The sequence below is a fragment of the Gymnoscopelus microlampas genome (genome assembly GCF_963454915.1).
Source record: "Gymnoscopelus microlampas genome assembly, chromosome: 16".
In the NCBI taxonomy this organism is placed as follows: domain Eukaryota; kingdom Metazoa; phylum Chordata; class Actinopteri; order Myctophiformes; family Myctophidae; genus Gymnoscopelus; species Gymnoscopelus microlampas.
The window spans coordinates 21,364,912-21,383,162 of record NC_139953.1 but is presented as its reverse complement, the minus strand read 5'-3'; the positions used below and the strand labels follow the sequence as shown (position 1 = coordinate 21,383,162).

Genomic DNA, 18,251 nt, shown 5'->3' with positions numbered 1-18,251 from the left:
CACACACACACACACACACGCACACACGCACACGTGCGCGCACACAGAACAGAACAGACCTGAAACCCAACAGCTATCTTGCGCCCTGCAGTGGCAGGCAAATCAAAGTGAGTTTCATGCTGGAGATATGCTTGACACATTGCCACAATGACGCAAATGAAAACACAGATCAAAGCTGTTTTGTCCTACGCTGCCATAGATTGGGTATACTGGGAGTGAAAAATATGTGTGTGTGTGTGTGTGTGTGTGTGTGTGTGTGTGTGTGTGCGCATTTGTGCATACTGAGGTGTGTACATTTTTCATGTGCGTTGCACGCAGCCATTGTGTGTCATCCTGATGTAGCCTGGCTGTGGTTGCACATCGGCACAGATAGTGTCTGACAGCGTCTGAGTTTTTCTTTGATGTGTCACTGTTACCGACTAAACATGATGGGCCTTGTCTTCCTCCTCCAGCCCATCAACATCTCTGCTTTATCACAGAGCCTCCTTGCTGGGAACTCTGTGTCAGAAAAGAAAAGCTAATTAATTCACCACAGATTTTTTTTAAACAAGCAAACAATGAGAGACGTGGTGTGTTTGTGGTGTACTTCCTTTGATCAGGTTTCAGTCAGTTTTAACCCATTAAGACCTGGAACTGTGTCATTTTTAGATTTGAGCTAACTTTGGCTATTCAAAAATAGCAGATATACAAGCTCATAGCGCGGCACCGAGTGCCGCGCTATGAGCTTGTAGATCTGCTATTTTCGAAAAATCTTGAAAATGTGTGCAAATCTTTGAATATATATATTTTTTAAAGCGAATATTTTTAACTCAAATCTTTGCTTCTGGGGGTCCCTGGAACATAATATTTTGATGGGGGTCCGCGGCCGAATACATATCATTTTGGGGGTCCTTGAGATGAAAAAGTTTGAGCACCACTGATATAGAAACATACGTTTTTCAGAAAACTGTTGGGATTTAGGAGACGTGTAGAATCGGCTTCAGGTCTCAATGGGTTAAAATAGAGCACACTATTAACCATTTGCAGCTTCAGAAAGTGCGGATATTTTTTTGTGGATGCGCGTTGGACGGCTATTATAAAGGCGCAGATGTTACCTTGAGATAAATGCAGTCGTATTTTGTGCACGGTTGACGTTTCCAGACTAATTGAGTCTGGAAACGGAGTAAAGACCTTGAAGGACACTCAAGGGAGGATGTTGTTAAACCATAATAGGATAAACCCCACACACACAGATGACTTTCCCTTTCATTGACCGTCTATAATAATCCGCACACACACACACACACACACATGCGCATTTATACTCTAGGCGGGCTACACAAACATACGTATTACTATACACTCTCACACACACACCTCGTTACCCCCACAAACTTACACACGTATCCATCCATCACTTGTCAGAATGGAGTGAGAGAGTGATGATGATGGATGGACGGACGGTTCCAGAGGAGAGGAGGAGAGGAAGTGAGTGTGTGTACACACATGTGTCCCATGGCGCTGATGGAGAGAGCCCTCTGCAAACCTTACTTCAGGTGTTTCTCCCACCCACACCCCTAAGGTTAATTGTAAGAGTCATTCCACCGTGACTGTAGTGAGAATCAGATCCTCTTATTGACTGGAATCACACGACAGCCATTTTGTTCTTAATTTGTACTCGGGGTGTGGGGAAACCCCCCGCCCAGAGTTTAACCCATTAAGACCTGAGGCGATTCTTAAAAAATGTCTAAATCTCAACAGTTTTTTGAAAAAAATCTGGAAAATATTTTTTCAAGATTTTTCAAAAATAGCAGATCTACAAGCTCGTAGCGCGGCACTCGGTGCCGCGCTACGAGCTTGTATATCTGCTATTTTTGAATAGCCCAAAGAAATCTTAAAATGAGACGCAGATGCATCCCCGGTCTTAATGGGTTAATCTTGCGTATATATACTGGGGTTGGGGGGGTTGTAGTCAATGCGGTAGAACATTCATTAAAGATAATGGTCCATGTACGTAATGTGAAAAAAACAACCTTTTTCTTGGGTAAAGCTAGAATCGGGTGTTATTTTTTCTCTATTTCTCTCTCCTGCATGAGGAGAGCCAATCATCCTGAGGTGTAATAATAAAGCCAGAATCAGGTGTTATTTTTTTCTCTATTTTCTCTCTCCTGCATGAGGAGAGCCAATCATCCCGAGGTGTGGAGGTGTGAAGGTCACATACTGACGGTGTGCGCCCCTCCCTCCCTCCCTCCCTCCCTCCCTCCATGCTATAACGCAGGCACAACCGTGGCCTTCTCTTGCCAGCCCCGTCCCGTTGCATCATGCACCCACCACGGGTGCCAGCCTGGGGCCCAGTGTGGGCCCACGTGGCGGGGCAGTGGTAGCGCCGTGGTTGGCCGATGCCCTTTTAAGCCATTAAGACCTGAAACCGATTCTACATGTCTCCTAAATCCCAACAGTTTTCTGAAAAAAACGTATGTTTCTATATCAGTGGTGCTCAATCTTTTTCATGTCAAGGACCCCCAAAATGATGTGCATTTGGCCGTGGACCCCCATCTCAAAATATGTTGTTCCAGGGACCCCCAGAAGCAAAGATTTTAGTTAAAAAAAAATCGCTTTAAACAATATATATATTCAAAGATTTGCACATAGTTTCACGATTTAAAAAAAATAGCAGATCTACAAGCTTGTATCGCGGCACTCGGTGCCGCGATACAAGCTTGTATATCTGCTATTTTTGAATAGCCCAAAGTGTAAAATAATGCTTTTTTTTTTTAGCTCAAATAAAAAAGTGACACAGATGCGTTCCAGGTCTTAATGGGTTAAAACCCCACACACACACTCACACGGGGCACCACTTCTGCCAGTGCAGCCATATGTTTCCCCTGCACCACCTGTCACACACGGAGGGCAAAGGTGTGAGATGCCCGGCGGCACCACACTGGCAGAGTGCTCTAATTCTTCGGGGGGAATTAGACAGTTTGGTGACATGTTTCCTGGTGTTGCGTTGGTATTTTGACCGGGGGTGGGTGGTGGCATGGGGTTTAAGCATTTAGTTGTGGAATTACTCATTCACAGCATGCGTAATCTTTGGCACCGTAAGACCTTTAAAGTCTGTCGGAAAATTATTTATTATTTAATCAAATTAATTAAAGGGCTCAACCTATTATTTCCCCCGCCACAACATTGTACGAACAATGCACCACAGTAAGTGGTAACTGCGGTGTAACTACTGCACACCAAGCATGGACTTGGTGATGAAACGACCTCACACGGTTAGTAATGATGGAGACAGAATGACTAAAACTATGACGAAAAACTTTGGTCGACTACCTTTATTCACTTGACGAAAACTAAATAAAAACTAAGCTACAATGACTAAAACTAAGACTAAATATATTGACAATTTCGTCAACAAATAAAAACTAGACTAAAATGTTAGTGAGGGACGAGTGGAGAAGAGATACAGTAGAACTACAAGACTAAAAGTAATTTTATGTTTTGTTGTGTTCGGTTGTTGCGCTCTGAAAATAGCCGATCTACAAGCTCGCAACGTGTCTATTTTGCTATTTTCAGCATGCAACGGAGTGTAAAATCTTCCATTACGACGCCATCACGGCACCGCCAAAATACATTTTAGTCGACTAAATCAACTGTAGATTTAGTCGACTCAAGTATGACAAAAACGAAATGGAATTTTATTCACTGTCAAAATCAACACGGCTGTGCTGTACATCTCAGACACAGCAGCACGGCAATTTTAGAGATATTTTACCAAACGGTCATTGGTCCATCAGGGCATTCTCTTTCTGAATAGAAGACCCTTAGTGGAAGCTAATGAAACTCATTTAATAATCAATATTTCATTGTCATTGATTTTGTTTGTAACTAGCTTTGTAATAAGCTGGATAACATTAGACTGAGCTGATTATCATTGGGTAATAAACCCCTTAAGGGTGAGGTTTGTCCTACGCCATCCTCTCTGAGTTTGTTTTCCGACAATGACCGCCTCACTGTACATTATCAGTTATCACTTACTTGCTGATGGCCATTTTGAACCCCCCCCCCCCCCCCCCGTTCTCCCTCCTGTTGTGAAAATGTTTGCCTCAGTGATATACATTAGGCCTCTGTTTGACCCACATCCTAAGGCTGATAAAGATTCATCATGTTTTCCCCACACTCCAGAACATTCTCTATGTGTCCTGTGTGTACTATAGGCACTGCTGTCGTCCTGCTTTATATCCATATTTCATAATGGAACAGTTCATCAGTTCAGCCGATGGGGTCGCGGACTCGCGGTGAGGTTATTTCTCAGTGTCAGCCACACTTCTGTAGTATGAGAAACTACAGTCACGTGGCTGCAGTTTTCTTCCCTTTGGCTTGAAAGAGCAGCCCGGGTTCAAGGCAAGCCCGTCTGGCCAGCTGAGGAAGCTATTGAAGTAATCTCCTCAGATAGAAAGGCTTGAACTTAAAACACAGTTGGCTGGGTAGAGGCAGACGAATAATCTCAGCTTTGGAATGAGACCAGTGGCACTTTCTCTCTCTCTCTCTCTCTCTCTCTCTCTCTCTCTCTCTCTCTCTCTCTCTCTCTCTCTCTCTCTCTCTCTCTCTCTCTCTCATGGGATGGGATAATATAAGATTCCAGTTTTTTTTCCTCAGGATAAAAACACTTCCACGAGCACAGCTAAAAGTGTCTATATGCTGACATTTTGCACTTCATTCTATTTTGAAAAGTACCTAGATTTGGAACGTCCCACTCTGTGCCACAATTCTAGCAGCAGTTTGATGACAGTAAAGTGCAAGAACTTTTTTTTTTGTTGCAAAAAAAACGTAGTACAGTTTGACTCTATATGCTACAATGCCAGTTGGACTTTTTTGGTTTAAAGAACAGACTCACACTCGTTCTTATTCAGTATTTTTACTTTAAAATGTATTTATGCAGGCGGACCTGCATGATTTATCATTACTTTAAGGGTCCGTGTCCACCTCCTCCTTCAGTAGAATAGGCTTAAATCATATTATGCCATGCTTTATTATTAGCCTATTATTCGGTCCTGTGATGTTAAACTTTGTAACTTCTTTCTTTTCATTTACACATGAGAGCAATATTTCTTTCACGTTCGGCGGTCCATCGTGCAAGGGACTCGCTTGCCAAATACACTGTTCTAGTTAACCCATTAAGACCGGGAACGCATCTGTGTCATTTTTTAGATTTCTTTGGCTATTACAAAATAGCAGATATACAAGCTCATAGCGCGGCACCGAGTGCCGCGCTATGAGCTTGTGGATCTGCTATTTTTGGAAAAATTATGAAAATTGGTGCAAATCTTCTGAATATATATATTTTTAAAGCGAAAATGTTTAACTCAAAGTATTGCTTCCTGGGGAACACAATGTTTTGAGATGGGGGTCCGCGGCCAAATACATATCATTTTGGGGGTCCTTGATATGAAAAGGTTTTGAACACGCCACTGTACCAACATATGTTTTTCCAGAAAACTGTTAAGATTTAGAAGATTTTTTTTATCAGCTTAGGTCTTAATGGGTTAAGTTAATTTTCAAGCTTGCAGATCCGTTCTTTTTGACGAGCGACGCAGTTGAACCATAGCGTTGAACTTGTACTATGGAGTTTTCAGTGCGGTGAAGTTGGTTTCACGTGGATATACTTTACTTAAAAGAATCAGCACAAAAAAATAGTAGGACATTTACGAAAGAGCATTGTGAATGAGGCCCATTATGCCCTACAAGGTAAATAAATATGCATTTGCAGCACTATAAGCCCTGTGGCACCACCACTCGAGAACAGATGCTGTTCCTCACATAAATGGGACTATGTGTGTTTTCAGAATGATAAACTGCAGCGTCCATAAGGTAATGACATTAGTTCGCCAGAGAAGGCCGTTTGTTTACAGATGTGTGTTGGATTACCTCTTTAAAAGGCCTCCCTGACCGTCACCGTGGTGACTGACCTGTGTGGAATTGAAATGCAGAAACAAAAGAATCTACACGTCTTCCGTCCAAGAAGAAGAAGCTCCCCTTCACACGAGGGCCCGTAGCAAAGCATCAGTCCATGCATTTAAATAGGAATATTATTGTAATGACAGATAGTCATGTCAAGAGAGTGTGAGTGTGCGTGTGTGCGTGTCCGTGTCCGTGTGCGTGTGCGTGTGCGTGTGCGTGTGTGTGTGTGTGTGTGTGTGTGTGTGTGTGTGTGTGTGTGTGTGTGTGTGTGTGTGTGCGTGTGTGTGTGTGTGTGTGTGTACGTGTACGTGCACACTCGTATTGGGAGGTGAGGTTAGGCCATAACCCATTAAGACCTGGAACTGTGTCATTTTTAGATTTGAGCTAAAAAGCATTCTTTTACACTATGGGCTATTCAAAAATAGCAGATATACAAGCTCATAGCGCGGCACCGAGTGCCGCGCTACGAGCTTGTAGATCTGCTATTTTTGAAAATTCGTGAAAATGTGTGCAAATCTTTGAATATATATATTTTTAAAGCGAACATTTTTAACTCAAATCTTTGCTTCTTGGGGTCCCTGGAACAAAATATTTTGATGGGGGTCCGTGGCCAAATATACATAATTTTGGGGGTCCTTGACATGAAAAAGATTGAGCACCAGTGATATAGAAACATACGTTTTTCAGAAAAGTTGAGATTTAGGAGACATGTAGAATCGACTTCAGGTCTCAATGGGATAAACCATACCTTGCAGTCTGACAGGTTGGAGAGCCCTCACGGAGAGACATGCCTGAACAGTTGACCCTATGACTTGATCTTTATGTTAATTCCAGATAATTTATTATCAGCCATTTTTTGGGGCCTCCCGGGCCTCAATAACTTGCTGACTGGAATTCATAAGGATATCTCCCAGCGATGATGACAGAATGTGAGCTGTGATTATTCCGGTCGGCTCCGTTCCTCCCCTCTCAGTAGAAACACTGGCACATCATTAGTGACTGAGCGAGCGAGCGGACACGCCGTGGTGTCTCAGAGAGCTTCAAAGAGAATGTGTTGGAGGTTGTGTCAGTGTGGTTTGTATGTGAGATCAGAATGTACAGCTCTCTCTCTCTCTCTCTCTCGCAACGAAGTGCTTGTAGATCGGTGTCTTTGGCTCTTAACCCATTAAGACCGGGAAAGAATCTTTTGTGTCTTTTTTAGATTTCTTTGGGATTTTTCAAAAATAGCAGATCTACAAGCTCGTAGCGCGGCACCGAGTGCCGCGCTACGAGCTTGTAGATCTGCTATTATTTTCATGTCAAGGACCCCCAAATTTATATGAATTTTTATTCATGCTTTGTTCCAGGGACCCCAGAAGTTGTAACAACTTAAAAGTTAAAAATGTTAAAAATGTGCGCTACAGAAAAAATAGATATTCAAAGATTTGCACACATTTTCACGATTTTTAAAAAAATGCCGCACTATGAGCTTGTATATGTGCTATTTTTTGAATAGCCCAAATACATCTTAAAATGACACAGATGCGTTCACCGGATTGAATGGGTTAACCCAAAGCTGGGGGCGCTGCATGGGTTCCCATGCTGCTATTCTGGAGGAATTGTCAGCCTCAACGGTTGGATGACATTTCTATTGTTATGTGATTCTGCTTGCTACTGTAGCCATGCTGTATTCTTGCCACCACAGCCTGCCTTACAATCACCAACATACAGTAAAGTAGGCTGACTAAGGTACCGCGTGTGCTGTTAGATTGGGTTGCCAGAATGCCAGAGACCGTGTTTATTATATGGTACTAGCCTATAAACAGGGGTCTTCGACGTTTTTTTCAGGCCAAGGACCCCTTAGCTGAGAGAGAGAGAGATGAAGCAGGGACCCGACGCACACATGAAAAACAAGCGGTCCGTCATGGCCTCTGGTGTTGCCAAATCATGTGCGAGAAACAAGCGTCGGTATTGCAAATGAACGTCTACACGCTCTACTGTGTTACAGATTAAACATTTTCATAGATTTCATAGATAACTTCATCAGTGTTGTGTAAATTAATGTTTTTTGTTCATTTCAGACATTTAGCCACTTAAACCCCTTACCCCCCTACACCAAACCTCCTCGGCAAAAATGGCAGATCTACAAGCTCACAACGCCTCGCAGCGCGAGGCGTTGTGAGCTTGTAGATCTGCTATTTTCGGCTAATGTTCCCCTCAGAATAGGGATGCTAGGGCTCAAGTGCTTAATCACACATAGATTTGGCGGACCCCCTATCGTAGCTCCGAGGTCCTTGGACCCCCTATCGTAGCTCCGAGGACCCCCTAGGGGTCCTGGACCCCCTGTTGAAGACCCCTTTCCTATAAAAACAGTGCATTTTTTGAGAATTTTGTTCCTTCAGTATACATTACCTACGATCAGCTAGCCAGCTGACCAGATCGCATAGCATCTCAGTGGAGAGAGAGAGAGGTAATAACCTGCCATGTTATTGCACACAGGAGGCAGTATTTCTCTCCCGGTGATCATGTTTCACTCGGGGCATTGGCTGCTATAAAGAATGGCATGAAAAGAGTGAACTAATTAAATGGAAGGGTTTTTCATGAATCGGCGTATACCTGCACTGACAGCATGAAATTGTGAGCTACTGTATAATGGCGCTACTGCCTCCGGCAATTTACCTCTGCCGTTTGCATAAGAATTTGCAAAGCAAGTGCCCTCATTTATTCCGCTTTAAAAGACAGTGGTGAATGAATCGCAATACTTTGAAATGCATAATTGGGTTGGCTGGGTGAATTCATTGTCATCATTTGCTTTTTTCGTGTCTAAGTAAACCCCGGAAAGGCTTAATTCAATATTTAATTGTACATGGCTCACTCACTCACTCACTCACTCACTCTGGCCCATTTTTTGGACTTTGTCCAATTCTATTTCAACCACTCATGAAATATGGAGTATATTTTAGTTGTAGAGTAACCAAGGGGCTGAAGATATAGTTCATGAACTTGTGTTGAATATCTGTTCAAGTTTGTCTGTTAATGTTTGTTTGTAGTTGTATTTCACGCTGGCCTACTGCTGAACTCTAGAAACTGCGCATGCCCACACACACACACACACACACACACACACACACACACACACACACACACACACACACACACACACACCTTAAAGACACTTTAAAAAATGCCATTCCTTGGCTGGACTATTGACACACCTCACTTCAGAGTAATTGCCGCAATTAACTTGAATCAATTAGCAATCCCAAGCGTCATTAGCTGCTCCTACTTTGTGGCCAACATCAACACAGAGTCAAAACACAGTGTTAAATCGTTCATGTTATCGTTAATGAACAGTTAATCGCTTAACAAATATACTAGGATGGGGAAGTGAAGTGGATTTGAAGGCAGTTAATTCAGTGCGTTCATATCAAATTGCTAATGTTGTCTTTCTCTCTCTCTCTCTCTCTCTCTCTCTCTCTCTCCCTTGCCTGGTTTTGTCCATGGTTCCGTTCCTGTCTGCGATGACTGTCGTCTCTTCTTTGTGCTCAGGTAAGAGTGACTGACTTCAGTCCTTCTTTATTGCCCTCCTCCATTCTGCTCTTCTTCAGTGCCTCCCGTCTCTCGTTCAGACGGCTTTTGAATCAGCGGCTCTAAGAGGAAATACGGGGGTCTTTGTACTCATTATTCCTTTTCCTCTGTTATTTCCTTTAACGCACCACGGCTCTAACACTGAATGATTGTGTCCTCGTCGTCTCATTCGGTCACTGTCACAATGGCGGTAACCTGACTCGGTGAATCCGATGCCTCAGACACACTGGGGTCTGATTGCCTTTGGGAGAGTGCTGTGAGAGGATACCGTCCGTCCGCTACATTTCATTGGAAGGCCTTGTGTGAGCCGTAAATCAAAGTATAGTGGCTTCCTCTAACTTTCTTATTTTGTTTTTTTTTCATGTGCTGCCCACTCCTCTAATTCAACACACATTCGAACAAATAAACACGTAGACGGGGAAATCAATAAGGCGTCAGAGTAGACACAAGGAAGCAGGGAGACAAAAGGCTCTACTACGGAAAAGAGATTCTGGTCGAGGGGGGGGGGGGAAAAACAAGGTCACCTCCTCTCTGAAGCGTCTATTGAGCAGTTTGAGAATGAGAATGGGGAGGAGTGTATGTGAGACAAGATAACACACGGAAGAATGGCACAGAGTAATTGAGATATCAATCAAGGAGGTTATTTCAGGGGTAATTGCTGAGGTCCTGTGCCAGAGGTGTGTGTGTGTGTGTGTGTGTGTGTGTGTGTGTGTGTGTGTGTGTGTGTGTGTGTGTGTGTGTGTGTGTGTGTGTGTGTGTGTGTGTGTGTGTGTGTGCGTATGCGTGTGCGCGAGTGGATTGAATAGGGGGAAAGACACACTGGATGGTCCTCGGAACGTTTCATTCACGTTGGCACAATGGCCTTCACACTCGTTCCCCGTTGCTCCATGCTTCTCCAAGGCTGCCACATTGTTCTTTGTAAACACGGCGGCTTCCCGTATGCTGGCCACAATGATATTGTTATATTTAATTATCTAGGCTACTTCTATTCTCCACTGTCTTATTATAATGTGATTTTTGTTTCAGGTGTGACTTTTTTTGTAGACATTGTAGATTAGCCACTTAAAGGGGTATTTCACTATAAAACACTTCTGCGGTCATTTTAATATCTACTCAGGCTTTTTCTTATATGTATATTTCTTCATGAAAATTGTATAAATGATAATAATAATACATTAAAAAAAGTCATTGTAAAAACACGGCCCCTCACGCATTAGCAGGACAATATCAAGGAGGTATAGGTATAGGGGCGAAAGACTAATCGAACTATCTAGTAGCTGGCTCCCTCTGAAAAAGGGTTAAAAATCGTGGGATAATAATGTAAGAAAAAAAAAAAAAAGACAAAGCAAAAGGAAATGTTTTGGACACCTGATGGTGAATCTAGCATGGTAAATATGGAGTTTGAAGCTACAATGCGATTGTATAGGAAGGGAGCGTGTCCGATAAAAGTCATGTCAAATATCTAAATATTGAATCATGCAACTTAAAAACTCTCTGGGTTGAACACAAAAGCCTGAGTATATGTATACTTAAACCTGACCAGTTGGCTCTGTACTGCAGTGGTTCTCAATCTTTTTTATGTCAAGGACCCCCAAATTGACACCCGCGGACCAAAAAAGATATGCCAGGGACCCCCATAAGAGAAGATTTTTATTACGACTCTAGCAGTGATTCTGAACCATATTAATTTCAAGGACCCCCAGTTTGACATGCATTAGGCTACGGACCCCTTTTTTAATGGAATTTCTATCTCTGGGACCCCAATTCATATTGTAAAATCAATGTTAATTTAACTCAAATGGAACCAAATTTGGTTCCATTTGTACACTCTCAGAGTTACAGACCCGTAAGCGTTCATTTGGTTCCTAAGTATCCATCATTTATCTGGGGACCCCCTGGAACTCCCTCAAGGACCCCTGGGGGTCCCCGGACCTCACTTTGAGAACCAATGCTGTACTGGGTCCGCTCTTTTTTTCCACCCTCTACACCAAATGTCTTTGTGACACGTTCGTACAGTAGATTGGCTATGTTCGTAAAATGTTTTCCCCCACAATAGTGATGCTCTGGTTCAAGTGGTTATAGCTGTCTATGAAGTAGAACTTGTAACACAACACTGGATGAATGCTGGCTGTTTGATTTCATTTTGTGGAAAACATATTAATCATATGCATACTTAATATTGATGTATGCGGTACCGGTACGTCTCCTTTTATTAAATGCCGTACCGACTTGGCGTCCTTATGGACAGTCTGAGACGGTTGAGAGAAGCATCAGGCTTTGTTTTAAGGGCAACACGACGCTGCTCATGCATATTCCATCCTCTCATGAGATCAGCTCCAGTAATAACACGGCACTGCTCCCGAGGGACCGTACTACCAGAACACACACACACACACACACACACACACACACACACACACACACACACACACACACACACACACACACACACACACACACACACACACTGTACAGGGCCACACACACACACATTCACATGGCACATGCACATAACAGATCCAGGTAGATTATTTATGCATGAGCTAGAGGGGGTTTTCACTTTTAATCTGCCATTTTCCGCCTAAAGCACTCTTTGTTAAGTATACTCCCCGCCTGACTAAGTAAGGGAATAGATTTTTAATTGTTGTGATGATAGCGGGTGGAAAACAGCGTGCGAGCAGCTCTTTGTCTCAACCACTGCAGAAGAAGTACTGTAGAATCGAAAACTGATATTTTACCCATTAAGATCTAGAACGCAACTGTGTCATTTTTTTTATTTGAGCTAAAAAGGCATTATTTTACACTTTGGCTGTTCAAAAATAGCAGATATACAAGCTCGTAGCTCGGCACCGAGTGCCGATTAACCACTGAACCCTGTATTATACTTCATTGTACAGTGGTAGTGTACAAAAATATGGAAAATAGCCGTTCTACAAGCTCATCGTCATCATCATCATTTATTTAACTCACGACCATGTTCACATGGTATGGAGCACATATATCGTACATCAGACATTACATAACAGTATTCATACAGACGTAGCAAAAGGCATCGCAAGCCTCATTTGAACAGAGGAAGAACGTTCCACAAGAACTCACGATGCGTAACGATGCGACGCGTTGTGAGCTTGTAGATTTAATAAGAAATCGTTCATTAATCATAGTCGAGGCAAAAGTTTTAAATGAACGTGATATTGATTTAACCCACTAAGACCTGGAACTGTGTCATTTTTAGATTTGAGCTAAAAAGCATTATTTTACACTTTGGGCTATTCAAAAATAGCAGATATACAAGCTCATAGCGCGGCACCGAGTGCCGCGCTATGAGCTTGTAGATCTGCTATTTTTGAAAATTCGTGAACATGTGTGCAAATCTTTGAATATATATATTTTTAAAGCGAACATTTTTTACTCAAATCTTTGCTTCTGGGGGGTCCCTGGAACAAAATATTTTGACGGGGGTCCGCGGCGAAATACATATCATTTTGGGGGTCCTTGACATGAAAAAGATTGAGCACCACTGATATAGAAACAAACGTTTTTCAGAATACTGTTGAGATTTAGGAGACATGTAGAATCGGCTTCAGGTCTCAATGGGTTAAAGTCATATCGCCAAGCCCTAAAGACAAGACACCCCCAAGCAGCTGGTCTTGTTTCAACTCCCACAGATAGTTGTTGTACAGTACGTGTCACTTTTACTTGCTGCTTCTTTCCTTTGCTCCACCCTGAGAAGAATAGTCTGGAAGCATCTGCACCATGAATGCAGGGTGGTTGGAGGGGGTGGAGCCGGTCTTTAACACTGGCTACCACTGTATATTATAAATTATATATTGTATATCATCTCCCATCGTGAAGACGGATGAGTTCAGATGAGATGTTGGTTTAATAATGTGGAATGTACCTAATACATGGTATGTGTAAACACAAGCCTTAAGCCTGTATGTATGGTATTTGGCAGGCTGGGTCAGGGTTTTAGACTAGAAATTGACTATAGCACAGAGTAATGCCCGAAAATAGCCAATATACTGTACAAGCTCAAGTTTGTAGATCGTCTGTTTTCAGTGTGAAACTCGTACGGTACGACAGCGTGTAAATGGGTCCTTGGGCTACATCTGGAATGGTCGTCATCAACCGCTGGAAATGGAAGATGACATTTGACCCCAAAGAAACGATTGTTATTTATCACCACCAGCCTGTTTGATGACCTCACAGTGCAGACTTGCAGAGCCATTCCAGCCACTGCCCACACAGTTAAATCAAATGTTGTTGTAAAAAAAAAAGGTACCCTTCAGGGTGCCTTTTTATACATGCACATTTTATGAGAACTCTGGATATTACTGTACAGAGAGTGGATTGACCATCTTTTACTGTAAATGCTTGTAAAATGAACTACGTGTTATCATACGTTAACCCATTAAGACCATTTTGTTCCAGGGACCCCCAGAAGCAAAGATTTGAGTTAAAAATGTTCGCTTAAAAATATATATATTCAAAGATTTGCACACATTTTCACAATTTTTCAAAAATAGCAGATCTACAAGCTCGTATCGCGGCACTCGGTGCCGCGCTACGAGCTTGTATATCTGCTATTTTTGAATAGGCAAGGCAAGTGTAATATATGGCTTTTTAGCTCAAATCAAAAATGACACAAATGCGTTCCAGGTCAAGAGATTTGTTTCTAATTGTTTCAGAGAGGACTTTTAATTTTTTCACTTTCTTTATTCCTCTCTCTCTCCTTTTTTTTGCTCTCTGACCATCATTTATCTCTCTCCCCTATGCGGCCTCAGCCTGCCTCATCCCTCGCGTTCGTTGTCCTATTTCCATACCCCTCTCTCCTCTCCTCCCTGTCTTGATAACAGACAACAAGTCCTCGCCCCGTTAACACATCGACTGCCTAGATCGAGTTAACTCGATAATAGTAATCCAGCGCTCGACTGCCTAGATCGAGTTATCTCGATATTAGGTATTTTCATTGGTTTCATCTGTGATCGCACGGGTCTGTTTACTTTTCATCATCACTTTCGTTTTCCGCCTACGTCACACTCACCCGAAGCCGGATGTAAAAAAAAAATTTCGTTTCCGGGTCACATCGTTTTTCTCCGGTCATTTTCGTCCAGAATAGAGAAAACCCCTTTTTTGGACACGCTATAAAATACAAAGGGAAAGCTCCCCTTTTATTTTCTTTGGTCCGGGTGACGATCAGGCATCGTCGTCGTGTATCACATCGTATCACAAGCCGATCAGAGATTGTCGAAGACAATCACATCCGGTTCATGTTGTTTTGACTGTTTGAGCCTGGAGGGAGGGGGGGGGGCGAGTCAGCGAGTCATCGAGGGTGTCATTTTGCTGCGCTCTGCTGGTCGATCGTCGTATGTGTTCAAAACCATGGCCTGAGAAACTTAAATGCATTTAAATGCAGAAAATAGAGAAAACAAAAAAACACGCAAATCGCTGGCAGCCAAGGGGGTAAATTTGGAATAAACTCTGGCAGTCAATGTGTTAATACAGAAATTACCCCAGATGACACTCAGGCCGTACCGGAACCAGAGTGACGCACAGGACAGAGCTCACATTATTCGCCCAATCGTCATGCGAGGCCGAGGTGATTAATGATTGTCCAGCCAGCCATGAAGCGTACATGATGGGGGCATTAGAATAGCAATGAGCTGTGGTGATGTTTGGCCGTGTCGTCAACAGGGCCAGTGATGGGGGATGACAAATGACCATTACTGGTTTTTCATCAAGCTTGATGTCTGTGTTCCACATGAGGCCACCGCCGCCTGACTGATGTCGTCTCCAAAGGGAAGGCATATACATTTAACCCATTAAGACCTGGAACTGTGTCGTTTTTAGATTTGAGCTAAAAAGCGTTATTTTACACTTTGGGCTATTCAAAAATAGCAGATCTACAAGCTCGTAGCGCGGCACCGAGTGCCGCACTACGAGCTTGTAGATCTGCTATTTTTGAAAGTTCGTGAAAATGTGTGCAAATCTTTGAATATATATATTTTCAAAGCGAACATTTTTAACTCAAATCGTTGCTTCTGGGGGTCTCTGGAACAAAATATTTTGATGGGGGTCCGCGGCCAAATACATATCATTTTGGGGGTCCTTGACATGAAAAAGATTGAGCACCACTGATATAGAAACATACGTTTTTCAGAAAACTGTTGAGATTTAGGAGACATGTAGAATCGGCTTCAGGTCTCAATGGGTTAAAGCCACACCCTTTTATCTTGGAATTACAATACCTCCCAAAGCACCTCTCTGCATCTCACGTGGCTGAGATTTATTGCCCATTCAGAATGTGTTGACGAATGGGGTCGATCTGTATATCAGTTTTATCGATTCATCCCCTAGAGGTGTTAACCAATGTCGCCCCCATTCGCTAGGTCAAGGCCTTGTGGGCGTGGCTATATCATTGGATGTCCAAGTGCATGGAGGCATAGAGACAAACCGGATGTCCCTTTCTATGGGGACAACCAGAGTCTGGGAAAACGCAGGAGGCGTGCACCACCTCGGCACCTCTGGGAATTTGTGCTGGGGTACCGTTACCGCACGAGGGGTTAGTGGGACAGCAGAACCCCTCAGGCGGGGGCCTGCGTAGTCTGTCTCGGGGCTGTTAATTGGCTGCGGAGGTATTTCCCAGCATGTCTCGAGGCGTAGCTTTGCATAGACGTTTGTGTAGGTGTCTGTAACCAATATGTGTTAAAGGATCTAGGACCATGAATTAAAAAAATAATGATAATATTTAATATCATATTGTTTATGTCCCTCAAACGTTTTTCAAAAGGTTTGAGCCTAAATCAAGCCTCAGATATACTCATTCCAACTAACTTCTCTCTGGCTTATAAAGCACTTTCACCTGCAATAACACATTGTCCTGTTTGGCACGGGGCGCTATTGAGCCAGTTTGTATGCATGTTATATCCTGTTTCTGTGTGGAAAAAGTAAAAAAAAAAAATAATAATAATAATAATAATAAATAAAAATATTTTTTTTCTTCTTTTTTGGTTGGAACTGAAAAACGGGAGGGATTGTACCCTGATGTGACGTCACGTCAGGGTACAAATCAGTTTGGCCTGTTTTGAGACCAATTTACAGAAAACCCCATATTTGCTGTGAAAGCCTGAGTGTTCAAACTGGGGTATTTTTGGGGAAAGAAGAGAGGTAGAGGAGACCAAAAACACACAAAAAAGAAGAAAAAGTTAAAATTCATGGTTTAGTCCCTTTAAAAATGTAATATACAAAAGAAACAATCATCGGGTTGATAAGCCACCGACCGAACTACCTGCATCTCTGATGAGTACAATTATCAGAGAGGTTTTTATTTTTCATTTTCTATCTGGGACTGGGTGTCTAACTGTTGCCATTGTGTAAAATCTAAATCATGGCCAGCCAGTCACAAAAAGACACAAGCAATACAATGTCAATGAGCAGCCAAAAAGGCTGCTCTCAAAGTGTAAACGGTATAGGTCAGCTTGTGTGCGTGCGTGTGCGCGCGTACGTGCGTGTTTTGCACGCGTGTGTGTGTGTGCATGCGTGTTGGGGCTGCTTAGTGTACTGGAAAATACATTGCACTAAGTAATATTGTCCGGAATGGTGCAATGCAATGCATTGATTGCACTGTCACGCAATCTTTTACTGGTCCTGGTGTGTGTGTGTGTGTGTGTGTGTGTGTGTGTGTGTGTGTGTGTGTGTGTGTGTGTGTGTGTGTGCGTCATGAGTAATGGTAGTGTCAGTTAGCAGTTGTCGCTGGGACCTTCAATAGGTTTCATCTTGCCATTCTCTGTGGACTGAGTGTGTGCAGCGAGGCAACAGGGCACATCATTAGCGCAGCTGGTTGCTACTGTAACAACGTACCAGAGGGAGGGGAGGAATTTTAATTTATTCACCTAGCTAGCCTGTCACTTTCTCCTAATTAGAGATTTGGACATTTTTTCATCAAATCCGTTGAAATGGCAATAAACCAGTGAACTTGACCTTGGCATTTGTGGTTTGTGAAATGGTGGCGGTTATGAGTGCAGTACTTAATGTGTGTGTCTGACTAGATGTATGAGTGGTGTATTATATTGATTTGCCTTTTCCTTTAGAAACTACTGGCTGTCTATAGATCGGGAAAAGGGACCGTTCGTAGATTGGCTCGTCGTGCTGACACGAACGCTGTGTGTGGTTCTTTGAACTCAGAAACCTTCTGAGAACCATAGGGAACTCTCCCTATGGTTCTCAGAACGTTTCTGAGTTGAAACTCCTGCACTGAGTATAAAAGAGAAGAAAATTAGAATATATTCTATTGTGGGACTTCTTCTTACAATTGGCCTCTTGTGTTTTTTTCTATCTGTCATTGTCTAAGAGGAGCCACAGCTCTGGTGTTCTTGCTGTTCAACTGTTCTGCACACTCATGCTGTATTTCCACGCACTCCCAAAATAGAGATGAGACTAACATAGCTGTGTGTGTGTGTGTGTGTGTGTGTGTGTGTGTGTGTGTGTGTGTGTGTGTGCGTGTGTGCGTGTGTGTGCGTGTGCGCGTGTCAGTGCACATCATGTAAGAGATATACTGTACAGTACTGTATGTACATGGAAAGATTGTGGCAACTCAGTCTGAAAATATCATCCCAGAGAAGAGAGGGAATATAACATACAGTGTGGAGACTTAGGCGACAACACAGATTGTGACTTTAATTCAGAGAGATAGAGGAGAGAGAGACAGAGGGAAGGAGAGAGACAGAGAGAGAGAGAGAGAC

At 42.9% G+C, this 18,251-nt stretch overlaps 1 protein-coding gene across 4 annotated transcripts in view; it reads left to right on the top strand.

Annotated features, from left to right (window-relative positions):
* The window catches only part of sash1a (SAM and SH3 domain containing 1a), a 292,082-nt gene that overhangs the window by 124,190 nt on the left and 149,641 nt on the right, over positions 1-18,251 (top strand). Inside the window, exon 2 of one of the 4 annotated variants that reach the window (XM_084083292.1) lies at positions 9,476-9,518. The exons of the other annotated variants lie outside the window; for them this stretch is intronic. Coding sequence (XP_083939418.1) covers positions 9,476-9,482 — 7 coding nt within the window. The 3' untranslated portion in view covers positions 9,483-9,518. Of the gene's footprint in view, positions 1-9,475; positions 9,519-18,251 lie in introns of those variants that run through there. 4 annotated transcript variants of the gene reach the window in all.